This window comes from Lepidochelys kempii, chromosome 21 (assembly GCF_965140265.1).
Source record: "Lepidochelys kempii isolate rLepKem1 chromosome 21, rLepKem1.hap2, whole genome shotgun sequence".
Taxonomy (NCBI): Eukaryota; Metazoa; Chordata; order Testudines; family Cheloniidae; genus Lepidochelys; species Lepidochelys kempii.
This window is the reverse complement of record NC_133276.1, coordinates 5,443,488-5,461,053: the sequence shown is the minus strand read 5'-3', so window position 1 is coordinate 5,461,053 and position 17,566 is coordinate 5,443,488. Positions and strand designations below refer to the sequence as shown.

The window sequence follows — 17,566 nt, the reverse complement described above, 5'->3', positions numbered from 1 at the left end:
AGCCACCTTCCCACTCCGCTCCTTTCCCAAGACTCCTTGATATCTCCTCCCTCATGCCATGGCTCTGTGTGGCTCCGTCTCCCCTCCGGACCAGGGTTCAGTGTGTACCATCTTTTCCCCAAACCCTGTTTTTGCTTCTTTTCTTCCTGTCTGGGACAGAAGTCCTTCAAGGTGTCATCATTTTAAATGGTACTGGGAGAACAGGCGGTGTTGAGATGGCAGGTATTCTGCTAGACGGTGTTAATGGCTGAGATCAACCAGTTCTCTGATCTATTGACAATTATCAGATGCAAGAAGCTCTGTTTGTTCCCCATCCCTCTTCCGATTGTCCACATTCCACCAAAACCAACAGGCTTCTGCCTACTGATGCCTGGGAATTGTGGAGTTGATTGGATGTGGTGTTCAGAAGTTATCATGTTACCAACACCAAGAAGAGCTCTGTGCAAGCTCTAAGCTTGTGTCTCTCACCAATAAAAGCTAATCCCTTGCCCACCTTGTCTCTTTCTAATCTCCTGGGACCATGACCACTACAACAACACTGCATGTTACAGACAAACAGAAACACTGTCAGGTTTAGTTTAGGGCCTTGCATTTCCCTTTCTAATTCCAAACGCAAGCTAGAATCATATAGTGACTGCCACCCATATTCCCATTTGTTTTTGTTGTATTTTCTATGCGGTTTCCTTGCAAATGACTGAGTTAAATTCTGAGTAATGGGATTGCATGGATCTGAGCGAGAGAGAGTAGAATATGGACCTCTGATTTTCCCCAGCTATGCCTCTCACATCACATTCTTGTTGAGGAGATTTCACCTCAATAGGTTTTCCTGGCTAAGGACGTCCTTACATTCTTCATGTTTTACCTGTAGGTCATTGTGTTGATCCACCTGACATTCCCAATGCTGTTCAGAAGACTAATGTTGGCACATTGATTCCAGTCGGGATGGTGGTTAAATATGGCTGCCGCCCAGGTTATGAGCTGATTGCTGGAATACGGCAAGGGCATGTTACTTGTCTTCAAAATTCGACATGGTCTTCAGCTCTGAACTTTTGTCAGAGTAAGTATTTGGCTAAATTATCTTTGTTTTAATTGAGCAAATTTAACACCAATAGGGAGATTATGCTTATAGTCGGTTTGTGTGTGGTTCAAAGTGTAGCGATGGGGGTGAGAGACAAGGAGGGATAGTCAGGGTCTTCTCTTCCTGCTAACCCGGGGGTTTATGGTTAACAATTTGAGGTGCGATCCTCACTCCCAGTCTGGCCCCTTTACTCCAAGTAAAATGTCCAGAGTGACAGAACAGGTCTTTAGATGCCCTGGATCCATCCAGAAGAGGACTCCACCTATGCAGGAACTGCAGAAGACTACAATAGGGCTGTCTTCCCAGGAGCCTCGAGCAAGGTTGGGGTAAGTAGTGTGCCAGTGGGAGGGGTGTGTTGGGGCAGGTCACAGCACATAGAACTGCAGAGATTCTGGGTAAAGCTGAAGCCAAACCCATAGGCAGCTGGGCACAGGTCCCCAGGGCTGTCTGTGTGGAGCAGTCCGGTACTGGGAAGGTACAAAGGTAGCTTAAAGTTTGCATATACCCCCGGGCTATGAATTCCATGTTGTGCCTCTTAAAATCTGCCACCTGTACATTTCTATGCTTACGGACAGATCTGTTGCCCCCATCGACCATCTCCATCTGAACCTAAAGTAGATAGCAATCCAGATAGATCACGCCGTATCACCTGCCTTTTTATACACAGTATGGTCATAACACAGCCGGTGCTACTCACTGACTCTATCTGTGATGAAGGCCAAAAATACCCTGCCAGTTGCAATCAGAACAGCTGCCCATAAGAACAGTGAAAATGAAATCCCTTAACCCACATGCTGTTTCTGCCCAGAAGACAAAACTTTCTCTAAACCGAAGCCTCTTCAGCAATGTCAAGGAAATGCCAATTTTCTATAGCTTGCAAAGCATTCAGCTCCACCGGGTCAAATGAATCTGCAGCCACACAATTGTCTTTGCTGTGATTTAACGCTGTTGCTGCTGTTGGTGTTTCTCAGAAATTCGTTGTCCAGCTCCAGATGTTAACAATGGAACACAGGTACCTATGCCTAGACCTGGAGAGGAGACCTATGCATTTGGGGACAGCGTTACAATTGAATGTGATTTTGGGCATGGTATCAAAGGCAGTATCAATGGAAATGCTCAGATTCGCTGCAGTCATGATGGCAAATGGGATCCTGCCATACCAGTTTGCGAACCAGGTCAGTATAAATGGTGGAGAACTGTGATTCTTCCAACTCTGGCCTGGTGGCTCCTGTCCCTGGTGGGCAGTCTTCAGCCCAGCTGTAACTGCTAGGCTAGCCTGAATATGACCCAGTCTCTTAAATAATGTATTTTTCTCTCTTTAATTCTAGTTTGTGCCCAACCTCCGAACATCTCCCATGGCCAGCACAGTGACTGGCGCAAGAAAGTTTTTGTTGTTGGATCATCGGTAACTTACAAATGTGACAGAGGCTTCTCACTTGTTGGAAAAACCTCCATTCAGTGTATAGCTGGTGATGAGGTCACTCCAACCTGGAGCGAGCCTACCCCTCAGTGCGAAGGTAATTCATTCTGCATTGCACTAAAATGACTCGTATTGGGAAAGGGCAGAAAAGATTTTTGAATGATTTGGCGCAATGTGTCCCCATAACCCATTCACTCTCTGCCATCCCATTGCTGACCACTCCTTTCCAGTGCCTTAAATGTTCCCAACAACCTACTCCCTGAGACGCACACTGCCAGTTTCCTCTCTCACCCAGCACCCATATATGTGATCTGCTGTCTGACCCACATCCAAGCTAATGCTTGTCCTCCTTTCACACTGATTTCTCCACCACCTGTGCCTGACCCTTATTCTGGCTACTGGTTCCCAGTATAACTGTCCCGGCAGCATCCCTTTAAGCCTGCAGTCCTGCGATAGCAGTGCGTTTGCAGGAACAGTCTGAATCCAAAAAGTTGAAATGACCCCGGTGTCTTAACTCAGCAGCAGGAAGCTGCAGCGAGGAGCTGGCAGCATGGAAGGTGTTCATGTATTGAATGCTGCGTTGCCCCATCTCCAGTAGTCCCATAATTCCCCCGGGAGACCTGCCAATAGTCAAATTTCATCAGGAATCCAGTGCAATAAGAAATTATCTGTTGCAACTGCCTGTGGAAATAAGAACTTTCCTTAAACACAAAGGTCAACGGCAAGATTAAGAAAATGTGATCTTTTGTGGCTGTGTGTTTTTTCACAATGTTCAGATTGCTTGGAAGATAGATCCAGCTGTCCTCTGCATGTCTTGGCTTTCGTTGTTCCCTGTCTTAGACTTAGCACCAACATCTTGGCTGTTTTCCCTCAGTGGTTGAAAATGGAAGGATGACTACAAAAATATTTGTGTTTACATATAGTGTCAGTCTTGAGTTTTCTTGTAACAAAATAAATAAACTGCATTTATTGTACAACTTTTCACATGCTCAATGTCAAGGAAATGCCAATTTTCTATAGCTTGCAAAGAATTCAGCTCCACTGGGTCAAATGAATCTGCAGCCACACAATTGTCTTTGCTGTGATTTAACGCTGTTGCTGTTGTTTCTCAGAAATTCGTTGTCCAGCTCCAGATGTTAACAATGGAACACAGGCACCTATGCCTAGACCTGGAGAGGAGACCTATGCATTTGGGGACAGTGTTACAATTGAATGTGATTTTGGGCATGGTATCAAAGGCAGTATCAATGGAAATGCTCAGATTCGCTGCAATCATGATGGCAAATGGGATCCTGCCATACCAGTTTGCGAACCAGGTCAGTATAAATGGTGGAGAACTGTGATTCTTCCAACTCTGGCCTGGTGGCTCCTGTCCCTGGTGGGCAGTCTTCAGCCCAGCTGTAACTGCTAGGCTAGCCTGAATATGACCCAGTCTCTTAAATAATGTATTTTTCTCTCTTTAATTCTAGTTTGTGCCCAACCTCCGAACATCTCCCATGGCCAGCACAGTGACTGGCGCAAGAAAGTTTTTGTTGTTGGATCATCGGTAACTTACAAATGTGACAGAGGCTTCTCACTTGTTGGAAAAACCTCCATTCAGTGTATAGCTGGTGATGAGGTCACTCCAACCTGGAGCGAGCCTACCCCTCAGTGCGAAGGTAATTCATTCTGCATTGCACTAAAATGACTCGTATTGGGAAAGGGCAGAAAAGATTTTTGAATGATTTGGCGCAATGTGTCCCCATAACCCATTCACTCTCTGCCATCCCATTGCTGACCACTCCTTTCCAGTGCCTTAAATGTTCCCAACAACCTACTCCCTGAGACGCACACTGCCAGTTTCCTCTCTCACCCAGCACCCATATATGTGATCTGCTGTCTGACCCACATCCAAGCTAATGCTTGTCCTCCTTTCACACTGATTTCTCCACCACCTGTGCCTGACCCTTATTCTGGCTACTGGTTCCCAGTATAACTGTCCCGGCAGCATCCCTTTAAGCCTGCAGTCCTGCGATAGCAGTGCGTTTGCAGGAACAGTCTGAATCCAAAAAGTTGAAATGACCCCGGTGTCTTAACTCAGCAGCAGGAAGCTGCAGCGAGGAGCTGGCAGCATGGAAGGTGTTCATGTATTGAATGCTGCGTTGCCCCATCTCCAGTAGTCCCATAATTCCCCCGGGAGACCTGCCAATAGTCAAATTTCATCAGGAATCCAGTGCAATAAGAAATTATCTGTTGCAACTGCCTGTGGAAATAAGAACTTTCCTTAAACACAAAGGTCAACGGCAAGATTAAGAAAATGTGATCTTTTGTGGCTGTGTGTTTTTTCACAATGTTCAGATTGCTTGGAAGATAGATCCAGCTGTCCTCTGCATGTCTTGGCTTTCGTTGTTCCCTGTCTTAGACTTAGCACCAACATCTTGGCTGTTTTCCCTCAGTGGTTGAAAATGGAAGGATGACTACAAAAATATTTGTGTTTACATATAGTGTCAGTCTTGAGTTTTCTTGTAACAAAATAAATAAACTGCATTTATTGTACAACTTTTCACATGCTCAATGTCAAGGAAATGCCAATTTTCTATAGCTTGCAAAGAATTCAGCTCCACTGGGTCAAATGAATCTGCAGCCACACAATTGTCTTTGCTGTGATTTAACGCTGTTGCTGTTGTTTCTCAGAAATTCGTTGTCCAGCTCCAGATGTTAACAATGGAACACAGGCACCTATGCCTAGACCTGGAGAGGAGACCTATGCATTTGGGGACAGTGTTACAATTGAATGTGATTTTGGGCATGGTATCAAAGGCAGTATCAATGGAAATGCTCAGATTCGCTGCAATCATGATGGCAAATGGGATCCTGCCATACCAGTTTGCGAACCAGGTCAGTATAAATGATGGAGAACTGAGATTCTTCCAACTCTGGCCTGGTGGCTCCTGTCCCTGGTGGGCAGTCTTCAGCCCAGCTGTAACTGCTAGGCTAGCCTGAATATGACCCAGTCTCTTAAATAATGTATTTTTCTCTCTTTAATTCTAGTTTGTGCCCAACCTCCGAACATCTCCCATGGCCAGCACAGTGACTGGCGCAAGAAAGTTTTTGTTGTTGGATCATTGGTAACTTACAGATGTGACAGAGGCTTCTCACTTGTTGGAAAAACCTCCATTCAGTGTATAGCTGGTGATGAGGTCACTCCAACCTGGAGTGAGCCTACCCCTCAGTGCGAAGGTAAAAAAGATTTTTGAATCATTTTTTAGAAAAATATTTGTGTTTACATATAGTGTCAGTCTTGAGTTTTCTTGTAACAAAAGCTACCTTGTCAACTGCAGCAAAGAAAGCCAGTGCGCAGGTGACATTAGATGACATTTTCCTGTATCATCTTGTGAGTGGGATGTATATAGATGACAGACTGTGCTATGACCACTTCTCTGGCACACATGCTCAAATTCTGAATAATTACAATATATGGAGAGGTGGTGCAATACCAGCACATGGCTGGGCAATGGAGAACTCTGAGTTCTAATCCTGGTTCTGCCATTGTCTTCCTCTCAGGCTTTTGGGCATGTCTCTTTCTGCTCTGCCTCAGTTTCTCTGTTTGTAAAGTAGTTTCCTTCCTTATTTGCCTTGCAGAGGTGTGGGGAGGATTAATCGGTACTTTGGTGTTTTGCAGAGACTCAGTGTCCAGTCCCACATATTCAACATGGAAGCCAGAAATCTCCACTCCCACATAACTATACATACAGAACCAGTGTAATGTTTCAGTGTGATCCTGGTTACCTTCTCAGGGGCGCGGACAGGATTCAATGCCAAGCTGATGGCAAGTGGTATCCGCAGCAACCCGTTTGTGACCTAGGTAAGTGTGTGCCAGAGTATTGTGATGCTTTGTGGGGTGTCTATATTGGGGCAACTTTCTGTCGTCTATAACCCTCATGATGTTGCATGTCGTATCACTGAGTGAATGTGATATGAATGGTGTGTAGTAGATGGTCTGTCTTTTTCCCCCCGGCTTCCTTTCTTCCACTTTATGTCTACCTAGGCTGCAGCCTTTTTCTGTTGAAGTTCCTTTCTCACTTTCTTTTGGGAATCAAATGAGCACCAGAGTGTTCAGACCCCAGGGGAAAGCAATTGGTGGGAAAAGACAGGGGCTAATTACCCGGGTTTCATACTGAAAGACCAGGTGAGGCTTGTTGCGGAGAGCAGAGTCTGAGGCCAGTCAACACCAGATAGGGTGACTAGACAGCAAATGTGAAAAATCGGGACAGGGAGTCAGGGGTAATAGAAGTCTATATAAGAAAAAGACCCAAAAATCAGGACTGTCCCTATAAAATCGGGACATCTGGTCACCCTAACACCAGATAAAAACAGCTCTGGGTTTGGGAGGTAATTCAAATGCTGGGGCAGTGAATCTTCATCTGCAGGCACTAAACTGGGAGGACTGCAGAGAGGAAAAGCTGTATTTTGACTTCTTGGTTTTTGTTCATGGGATGTTTTGGTGCCAGTCATTTCCCAGCTCAGGGGAGGACAAAGAAAACACCTTTCATGCAAGAGAGCAAGAAAGCGCCTGTGACTTTCATTTTACAAAAGCTAGACACGCCACCTGAAGTATCCCTGTGACAGTATAGAAGATGGAGATTCCTTATTTTCATGTGTCTACCTCTAGAAGGGTATGGTGAGAATTCACTCACCGATGTTTATAAAGCTCCTCAGAAAAGGTGCTATGCAAATAGAAATTTGCTAAAAGATACTAACTCTTTATTCCATTTCTTCATAATGGAAAACTTATGTTTTCAAGCAAGGTGATGTATTTAACAATGTAGCAGTTCTCCTTTTAATTCCATGCAGGGGCTAGCATCACACCACTTCACCATAGATTACTGCTAGTCATGTTTCTCATTGCTTACTATTACTGTCACCTGTGAAGCAGGTAGTCATTGCAGTTTGTGTCCCCTCATAACTGTGCATTGTCGCGTACCCAAGCCCATAATTCAGCCCTAGTTGTTTTATATCATTGCAGTTACTGTGCTCAGTGCAGTGGCGAGCAGAATGTAGGCCACTGATTTCCACAGCTGGGTCTCACATGCCACATTCTTATGAGGATGCTTCATTCTCCATAGGTTTCAGGGTTAAATGACTTTTACAGATCTCTGTCTTGTTTTGGATTGTTAGGGAGATGTTCCTACCCACCAGCATTTGCCTACGCTGACAGAAGCAATCACAGAGAGTTTCTAGTTGGTACCGTAGTGACCTACTCCTGCAGACCAGGTTACACACCCATCCCTGGAGTATCTCCTCATTTGACCTGTCTTACAAATTTTACATGGCCTAAAGTCTCAGAATTATGTCAGAGTAAGTAACTCAATTTTTGGCTGAATTTTCTTTGCTTTAGTTGATATACAAATTTAAGAGCAATTTAATAGCTTATGGCAGGGAGGGGGACACTTTAGGGCCTGGTTGGCCCCCAGGTGCTGAGCAACTCCAGATCTCTGACTGTAGCTGGAGTGGTGGGGTGCTCAGCATCTCTGAAAATCTGGTCCAGCACACATTGAGCAATTGGCTGTGTGAATGTGTCTGTACCGTAGACATGGTGATACCAGTGTGATGTGAGGAACTGCATTTATTGTACAACTTTTGACCTGTTCAGCTGTACGCTGCCTGCTCACCCTAATCCAAGAACTTTGAACATCCCAATAAGCAGCCCCAAACATCTCTCTCTCTCTCTCACACACACACACACACACACACTCACGTATTACATACATAACTTACAATACTGTGGCAAATGTTCCTTCCCCGTCAAATATGGCATTTCCAAGTCCCTCCAGCCCCTCAGGATTACACTGGCTTGAGGCTCAGAATGGGCAATAATAAAAATTCAGTTCTGCACCACTGAAAGGATTGAAGTAGAATGTCTGGTAAGCTACCAGGGCTAGAAATCGGTGAGTGCTATATATCGTTAAAAATCCAAGAATCCCCCTTTCTAGTGGGACAAACACTTGCTGTTAGGACCTACCAGGTCCTGAGATATCAGACTTATCTATGTAGTTATATTAGCTATTTTAGGTAATTTTGAGGTTACTTACCCGTAATATCATGGATCAGATGTTCTGCAAAAGTGTACGTCTACATTGTGATTAAAAAAAAAAACCCACATAACCCCACAGCACCAAGTCTCAGCCTGGGTCAGCTGACTCAGGCCCAGGCTATGGGACTAAAAATTGCAGGATAGACTTTGAGGCTCAGGATGGAGCTCAAGCCCTGAGTCTCTCCCTCCTCACAGGGCCTCAAAGGCCAGGCTTCAGTCCAGACCCAAACGTCTGCACTGCAATTTTACAGCCCAAGCACAGTGATGAGCCTGAGTCATAGAATATCAGGTTTGGAAGGGACCTCAGGAGGTCATCTAGTCTAATCCCCTGCTCAAAGCAGGACCAATCCCCAATTTTTGCCCCAAATCCCTAAATGGCCCCCTCAAGGATTGAACTTACAACCCTGGGTTTAGCAGGCCAATGCTCAAACCACTGAACTATCCCTCCCAGCTGACCCAGGCCAGACATAGCCATACCAAGGGTCTTTTCTCACAGTGTAGACAAGGTCTAAGATCCTGGTTTTGCAGGTGGAAGATAAATAAAATAAAAACAGCACCAGGTAAATGATTAGCTGTAACACATGGCATATCCCAAATTCAAGCCAGTGTGCTGCGGTATAAAGGCTCTATTAGGCACTGAATATGGCATGTGTGAGCAATGTGTGGCTGGGCCACTTATGAGTCTCTCTCAACTGTCCCAAACTCAGAACAGTAAAACCTTGTCACACTACGCCATCCTGCAGTGTCCTTCTCGGATATTATACAGAGCTTTTGGAGAAGACACTCTTAGCCATCTTCCTTTTACTGTGACACCCATGAAACAAAACTTCTTTTAGGAAGTAGGGTCTTTAAAAACAAAAATTAAGGAAATTGATGTTCGTGTCAGTGTTCAGATGCTTGCAAACGGTTCAGACCCTGCTGGTAAAGTCTCTATTGTAGAAAATGTCTCTACCGTGACTTTTTTTCTTTTATCTTATTCTGAAAAAAAACATCTAAAACTCTGTTGGTGTTCCTCAGAGATAAGTTGTTCAAAGCCAGTGGTTGAAAATGGAAAACAGATCTATCCAGTTAAAACTGAATATACATATGCCAACCGTATTGTGTTTCAATGTGATCCTGGCTACATCCTCAGAGGCAGTGAGGGGATTGTGTGCCGAAGTGACGGGATGTGGCACCCTCCAGTACCATTTTGTGATAAAAGTAAGTATAAATGAGAGGAGAACCTACCATTAAGAAGAAATATGCCACCATATGATCTTAGTAACAACAGCAGGAAGGCTGCCTCCCTACATCTCAACTTCTAGGAGGATATATTGGAAGGATCCCCACAGATCATTAATAAATAGCCAAAGGGCTCTTTCATCTGTCTTCTATCCGATGACCTCGTCCAATTCTGGGGGAGGGGGATCAACATGTAAGTATTCCCTACAGTCTAATCTCCAGGCCTGCTTCTGGCTGAAAGTTAAATGTGTCAGCCGAAGGGACTCCCACCCCTTTTCTTAGATTATTGAAGAGTCTTAGATCTCACTTGCAGTAAGTTTTTTTTCATACTGTCGTTGCTTAATTTGTGCCAGGGCTTGGCAGTTCAGAGCCCTGGCACCTCTGGGCATGCTGCATCAGTTCTGAAAGTTAAAAAAAACACAATTGTTTGAGCCCCAGCACCTCTTTAATTACAAATTAAGCACTGCCTAATGTTCAGCCTAAAATTTCCTTTTCTTAATTTCCTCCCATTAGTCCTGGCTCAGGCCCCTGATAACATCTTCTACGGTCATTCCTCCTCTTCATTCGGTATGGATGGGCAGCAGCAGTGGGATAGTTATTACACTGCGGAAGATGTTGTGGGAAGGTTCCACAGTGGGTAGTGGGACTGAGACACTTGTTGGGGGACCCAGGGAGGGTTGGGATGTTTGCCTAGGAGATTCTGGAAGGATTAAGCACTATAGGGGGGTGGTCTGACCAACAGACTGATCTTTCAAGCAGCTGAGCATCAACAGCCCCCATTAAAGAGAATTTACCTATGGTCTAAATACCAAGTGCTGGATGCCCCTATAACTTCATGGGCTGCCCTAGTTGTTGCCTGAGTCAATGAGAGGAGCATCAGGCCTTACATTGTTTCTATCCATTTGTAGCCTGTGGCCGACCTCCACCTATCATGAATGGGCTGCACAATGGTGGGATGAAGGAATATTTCCCCTATGAATCACAAGTGACATATAGCTGCGGAGATGGTTTGTCACTGATTGGAGAGTCCTCCATTTATTGCACATCTGATGGGGTAAATATGATGTGGAGTGGGCCTGCCCCACAGTGCAAAGGTAAGTCATTCTACATGACTCTAAATTACAAAGGGTAGAGGGTACTTTCCGGAGACCCACGCAGAGTGTCCCAACACTTTTTGTAAGTGGGGCTGAAACTGAGCAGAGCTGCCTGCCGCTCCTCATCCATCCCACAATCATCTTTGAAATCCAGGATTACCACTGACGTGGGTAGTGAAAAGCCAAGAGAGGGTGTGGCTATGGCACTCAGGCTGCACTGGCCCAAGGTATCCCCATCCGTATGGATCCCTGGGTGGAAACTAAGGCTTTTCGTTTGTGGTGGTGCATTATCCTTCCCGGTCTGGCGGCAAACCCCACCCCGGAGTGCAGATGGCTCCGTGGCAATGTTAGCTGCAAACTGCCGAAGCTGAATAGATCCTATAGCTGTTAAAATAACCAGGTAGATCTTCTAACTTCCACGTGAAGGATCCCAGCAGGAGCAGCTGTTCTTGCAGCCCACATGGAATAGTGAGTGCTGTGGGAGCAGCAGGATTCCCCGCATGTGGGAGATTCTTAACATGTACAGCTTGGCAGGTGTATCAGGGGATTTGAGAATGGGCTCTGAGATACTAACCCCAGGCAGAGCTAGAGAGCAGCTAAGGAGGGTTACGGTGCCTGGAACCACCACTGAACCTCCTCCACCACAGACCCCTGTTTTCAAACATATAAAAATTACCCCCTACTGATTTTCTCACTGGCCAGTGCCACCAGCCATTAGACCTGTGTCCCAGCTGAGGCATGAGTCTCACTCCCGGTGACTTATTCCCCCACCCCACTGACCCATCTCTTGGATCTGGTTCCCAACCCAGCTGTCCTGGAATCATCCCTTTAGGTATGAGTCCTTCTGGATGCAACATCAGAGAGCGTTTGAGGGAACAGCCTGATTCCAAAAAAATGGAATAACCCTGGTGCCTTGACTTGGCAATAGGAACCTGCAGAAAAGAGAACAGCATTGAAAGCATTCACCCACCTACCAAACCTGCCATATAAAGTTTCCCACCTCACAATAGTCTCAGTGTCACTGTGAATCCAGTGCCGTGAGTAACTACTTGCTGCACCAGCCCATGGAGATAAAGACATTTTTCCACACAGAGGTCTGCTAAACAGTTAAGAATCTGATATTCTTACGTAGCTGGGTTTTTTTTGTTTTTTTACCCGCCATGTTTAGTGTGCCTGGAAACAGATGAGCTGCTATTTAAGTGTATTGGCTTTGATTTGTTCCCTGTCTCTGACGTAGCATGAACCATTTTGTTGTTTTCCCTCAGTGGTTCGCTGTCCGAGGCCAGAGGTTGAAAATGGAAGAATGACTCCGACAAGGCAACCGTTTACATACGGTGTCACTGTTCGGGTCTCCTGCAAGGAAGGCTACCTGCTCCATGGCAGTAGAGAGAGTCAGTGTCAGGATGACAACACCTGGAATCCTCCTGTGCCAAGTTGTCAGCCAGGTAAGTGTAAATGATGAACTGAGGTATGGTGATTGGTCTGGCACGTGTACGCTGAGCCCTAGTAACAGCACCGTAGGGGAAGAGGTGGTCTGAGCACAGCACTGGAAACCAAGGACCTTGAGTTCTTACCCTCTTCCTGCCCCAGGCGAGTCTCCCTGTGTGACTTCGGTACCCGGGGTTCTTTCAACCCAAAGCTCTTGGTAACTTTTACTCTGTGCGAGGTGGTGTCAGGAAATAAATCAAGGGAGACACGGCCATCCGACTGATCAATGGCTGGCACAAACAGGACAACACAAGAGTGCTTTCACTTACAGCTAAACTTTACTTAGTCTCAAGCACCTATACACTCGTCTGCAACAGGTTCGTAAAACACCCCCAACCCTTGATCATTACCAAAGCTGAGTGTGGCTCTCGAGTGGCACAGCAGCAGTTCGTCTGCCAGTGGGAAACACAAGATGCATCCAGAGAGAGAGTCCAGTCCTGAAGAGTCCCACTACCTCAAACTTTTTCCCCCTATTTATACATTAGTAATAGAATGACATGTCCTTTAAAGCAAACTTGTTAAGTAAGCAGTTTCAATGGTCAAGCAAGAGGTTCCTTCTGATTATTGATTAACCAGCTGTTGGCAGCCTTGAGGCCCCAATAGACATTCCTGGGGCACATCCTGCTCTTCTAAGATGCATGTATCAGCAACTTGAACACAGTTCTTATCAGGAAGGACGTGGGGTCAAGCTGCCCTCTCTGTGGCACCCAACCCCACCCTCACCCCCCTTGGTTAAACTGAGACTGCTGAATGGCCAATTTACAGCCTACTGACTTGGCTGCTTTTAGCAATAAGCCATAGTGGTTTTAGGCACTTTTCTGGTTTGCCAAAGTCTCCCCATACAACTTGAGCAAGATATTTCTCCTCTCTGCCTCCATTTCCCATCTGTAAAAATGGAGATTGTGGATCCAAGCTACCTTGAAGAGGTGTTTTGAGGATTAATTAGGAAAGTACGTCAAAGAAAGATGCTAATTATGACTAATCACTCATTGCTAAAACTTTCCTGGCTATACTGTGGAAGGGAGGCCAAAGAACTAAATATTTATCAGCAGAATATATATTTAATAGGATAAGGACCAAGCATCCCCAGAGTTTAGGTCCAAGTAGCTTTCTTCAGGAGTGGACCAGCTTTAATGATGGATTTTTCCCGTTTAGAAAAGGTGCTTATCAAGGACCCCAGGCTGCTTGTACCAAAATCTGAAAAAGTGGTACCCTGTACTACTCAACTGAGTCAATGCCAATGAACAACAGACTTCTGAGCCTGCAAAAAACCCCAAACCTTCTGACTGCCCCTTAATCAATTTGATATTGACTAGCACTTCCTTGGCTGGAATGGCTGAGTGTGCTAACCCTCAGGTTTTACAAGTCTGGCTCCACAGATTCACAGACTTGAAGCTCACCAAGGCAGACTCAGCCTTTCTTCCTTCTGAGGTAGACACATTCAGTTCTGTAGAGTTTGCTCTGTGGAGGTTGGATGTGAGATGAAGGAGTGGTGGGGGCTGATTTCCAGACAAAACTTTAAGGACGGAGTCTCATTTACACTAAGTCCCTCTCTCTTGCCAGAGGCCTTAGTGTGCATGAGAATCAAGTTCTCCATTCAGGTCTGCATTCTGTAGACAGTCCTCAAATAGCCCTTCATGCTTACTGCCCCCTTCCTCCAGAGGTGGTTGTGGGGAAGGGGTTCCTTACTGTTATCTAAGGGGTTTGTATGGAGCCAGTCACTGTGGTATCTAATCAAAGCCTTTGGCATCCTGCAGGATGAAAGTCACAATAGAAGCATAAGACACTGTTAAGGACCAAGTTCTGCCCTTGGTTCCACCTGTATAAATCCAAGGCAACTCCGCTGACTTGCAATTGTTCCTCACTGCAAGGGTGCGGGGGAAGCTAATTCTGCAGTACACCAAAGAGGCTATTTAGAAGAAGGCCACAAGTGTGCAAGGGAGTGAACTTCACATTCACATTTGTCCCAAGGCTGCCAATAAAACTTCCTTAAATGAACCAGCAAAGCACCTGTGCTCTGCTGCCCATGACTCCATGAAATGCCCATGATACACAGCGCTGGATGGGATTTCACTCACACCCTTTTCTTGTTGAACTCCATGATGTTTGTTTTCTTCCAGCGAGTCACTGTGGGTGTGATGTTACAAGTAGTTTATTTTTCTGATTAAACCAAAACAGCTGTAGTGAAGTAAACCAAGGGCATGGGGTCTTCAATATAGCTGCCTCTTTCCATTACAGGCAATAAGCAGCACTCACAGTGCATCTCCTCTGCCTTCTCCTCTGGTTTTTCCTTTCAGTGCAGTGTCCAAAGCCAGATGTGCAGAATGGAAGAATGGTCAATGCATTAGATGAGAAAATGTGGTACAACGTAAATGAAAGCATTCCTTTCAAATGCTCTCCCGGGTACCATTTTTCAGACAATTGGTACCTGCCTACAACAGACAGTTTTAGTATCACTTGTTCAGCCAACGGCAACTGGACAGCATTACCCAAATGTGTAAGTATGACACTCCTGCTGGATTTCTTGAAGTACTCAGTCCAATTTCTAGTGTAAAACAAAAGTAATAACAAAACAGTGTTTTGATTTTCTTAAGTCTGAGTCCTCATTGTTTTAATGAAGCAATGGGACCAAGTAGGGAGATGTGCCATTGATACAATAGAAGGGGAAAATGTATTGATCTGAAAGCAAACTCATGTCCTTCCTCCATCCCATCCTTTCTCATGCTTTGAAGTAGGAGATTTTCTCCTTTTGTAGCACCGATTCCGGTTTAAAAAAAAATGTGGTAGGTAAAAATCACACAGGATGAAAACTTGGCCATATTATAAATTAGAGAGGCTTCCAATGCAGTCCAGGGTGTGAGACATGGCATATCTTCTGTTGGTCTAGGCACAGTATAAAGAAAATTTAATGAGTAGTTGCCAGTGTGCTTAGCACTGTGAAAATGCAAATAGAGGCCTGGTTCCAGCTCAAGGAGTTGACAATCCAAGTGCCTGATTCTGCAAGTTGTTCAGAAAGGTCTCAAAGTTGCTTAGAACTATCAGCCCCTATAGACATCAATAAGAATTGTGGGTGTGAAGGCCTTTTCAGTATCAGGCCTGTGTCAGACAGACCGTATGATACAGATATATGTAACACACTGACTGAGGGTTCAACCCCAAAAAGGAGCAATTATACTTCAAAGGTAAATCTTTCTCTTCTGCAGCATAATCACATTCCCTCTTTCTCTGTTTCACAGAAAAAACAAAGCAATACTGAAGAATGTTCAGGGGTACGTGAGAGTAAAGAGTTTGTCCATTGTGATGTGCCTCTGACGGAACTGAGAACCCTGCTGGAACTGAAGAAACTGTATCTGGAGATTCAGAAACTGAAGCGGGAGATTAAAAAATTGTAATGAATAGCTGAAATCTGTGATCCTAATTGTGTGAAAGCAAGTAGAGGAACTAGATTGAACTGTATGATCTAAAGGTTTATTTTCATACAAGCTTCAGATCCTATGCAGCTGGAAATTTACACCAACAACCTTCAGCTTTGCCATAATTGCTGCTTACATTTATCTTTTATGCATTATAATACATACATTCACAGTGGGTGTATGGCTATTCTACTGTCTGATTTACATTAACCTTAAGGGCAGTGATGTTCATAACTCCCTGTACACCACTGAAAATCTACGGGTTAGCAAAGCAATCTTCCCTGTCCTCTTGATTTAAACTCAGCTCAACAGACGTTCTTCCCAATCTGACCAGATCTAGTTTTGATTGATACCAGTGTTATCACCTGAGGCATTTTTAGATCTAATCACACTCAAGAGTAGATGGTAGAAATTTAACTGTAGAGAAACAGCTTGCTAAGCGATTTTCCCATTGCCCGATAAATTGACCTATACCTTTTGTAATCAAGTAATTATTCCTGCATTCCAGCAATAAAAATTATTCCTGCAATAAAATGCAATTGTTATAACTTTTGATTATTTTTGTGATTTTTTTTTAATTACTTTATCCCACTGGCTAAAGACCGAAAAATCCCCACTGTGTTTAAAGGCTCCTTTTCTTAGAAGTGAAAAACTGTCTCAATCTAGTGACCAGTCTCAGCAGGGACTGCAAGGACAGAGAAAGCAAAGAAGATCTGGCTTTTCCTCTCACATCTAGAGGAGCTCATGGTTGAAGCATACTGGGAAAGTAGCATAGGAGACAGCAGCTTGCCTTTCTGCGGACAGTGCTGTAACCTGTTCTGTGGAATATCAGGAACCATCGGTCTACAGCACTGTTAGGCTGGTATCTTTACTCCTGTTTATGGAGCCAGTGAGATTGAGTCAGATCCCCAAAATAACAGAGATGAATTTGACCCAGAGGACAAGTAGAAAGGATCCCTTGGTAATGAACAGTGTTGGCCAGAAAAACAAGTGCAACATCCCCTTCCACTGAGAATCTGTGGCTGTATAAAGCCAGGAGGAGCCGATTGAAAGAAAGCAGCAGAGAAGTAACATATAGGCCCAGAAGTTCCCTCCACCTCAAAATTGTAGCTTTGAGGGCTACTGAGCTCTAAGGGGGCATGATCTCTCGCAGGGTAGAGCAAATTGTATTTCCAGGAAGGCTGAGGTGAGGACAAGGGACAGAAAGCAGCTGAACTCTGCACTAGGGGCTCCACAGAAGTTCACCTTAGAAGCTGCAGCTTGGCTGTGTTGAATCAGTGCAATTCTGGCTGTCTAGCCTACTTTTGGGGTGACACTAGCTGTCTATACTCTGGAAAAGTGCCCTGCCCCAAACCAGTGTCTGTCACCATGAAGGGACTCTGAATTCAATTTGCCTTAGTCTGTGGCATTTCTCTCTCTTACTCTTTTACCCTTGAATCATAATACAACTGAGCTTTTCGCTGTAGACAAGGACCACTAGAGGCCATTCACTAGTGATCAATTTAGATGGCATGAACCAAGTCAGCCTGGGCCTCTAATCACCATTGCTCAAGCTGAGTAATACATTATGTAACCCACATGCCTCCTGGGTGTGGTGTTCTAGCCCATCTTGTGGCACCAAGACCACTTAAAGAGAGAGATAAAATGAGTCTGCTCTACAGCCTTAGCTAACAGCCAGTTGGCCTTTAGCCCATGTGGTAGAGGCTCATGCACTAAGTTCCTGCAGTCCTAGGTTCAACCCTGCCTGCTGACAACCAGCATCTGTCAGTGTTACAATTA

The 17,566-nt window shown here is 45.0% G+C and overlaps 1 protein-coding gene across 1 annotated transcript in view; it reads left to right on the top strand.

The window, feature by feature from the left end:
* LOC140901481 (complement receptor type 1-like) overlaps positions 1-16,319 on the top strand; it is a 46,783-nt gene extending 30,464 nt beyond the window's left edge. The window contains exons 17-30 of the mRNA XM_073320406.1: positions 869-1,057; positions 2,050-2,253; positions 2,407-2,595; positions 3,611-3,814; positions 3,968-4,156; positions 5,172-5,375; positions 5,529-5,717; positions 6,160-6,342; positions 7,656-7,835; positions 9,589-9,771; positions 10,701-10,886; positions 12,152-12,331; positions 14,672-14,871; positions 15,611-16,319. Of these exons, the coding sequence (XP_073176507.1) occupies positions 869-1,057; positions 2,050-2,253; positions 2,407-2,595; positions 3,611-3,814; positions 3,968-4,156; positions 5,172-5,375; positions 5,529-5,717; positions 6,160-6,342; positions 7,656-7,835; positions 9,589-9,771; positions 10,701-10,886; positions 12,152-12,331; positions 14,672-14,871; positions 15,611-15,766 (2,636 nt within the window). The 3' untranslated portion in view covers positions 15,767-16,319. The remainder of the gene's footprint in view (positions 1-868; positions 1,058-2,049; positions 2,254-2,406; positions 2,596-3,610; positions 3,815-3,967; positions 4,157-5,171; positions 5,376-5,528; positions 5,718-6,159; positions 6,343-7,655; positions 7,836-9,588; positions 9,772-10,700; positions 10,887-12,151; positions 12,332-14,671; positions 14,872-15,610) is intronic.
* Positions 16,320-17,566: the final 1,247 nt, after the last annotated feature.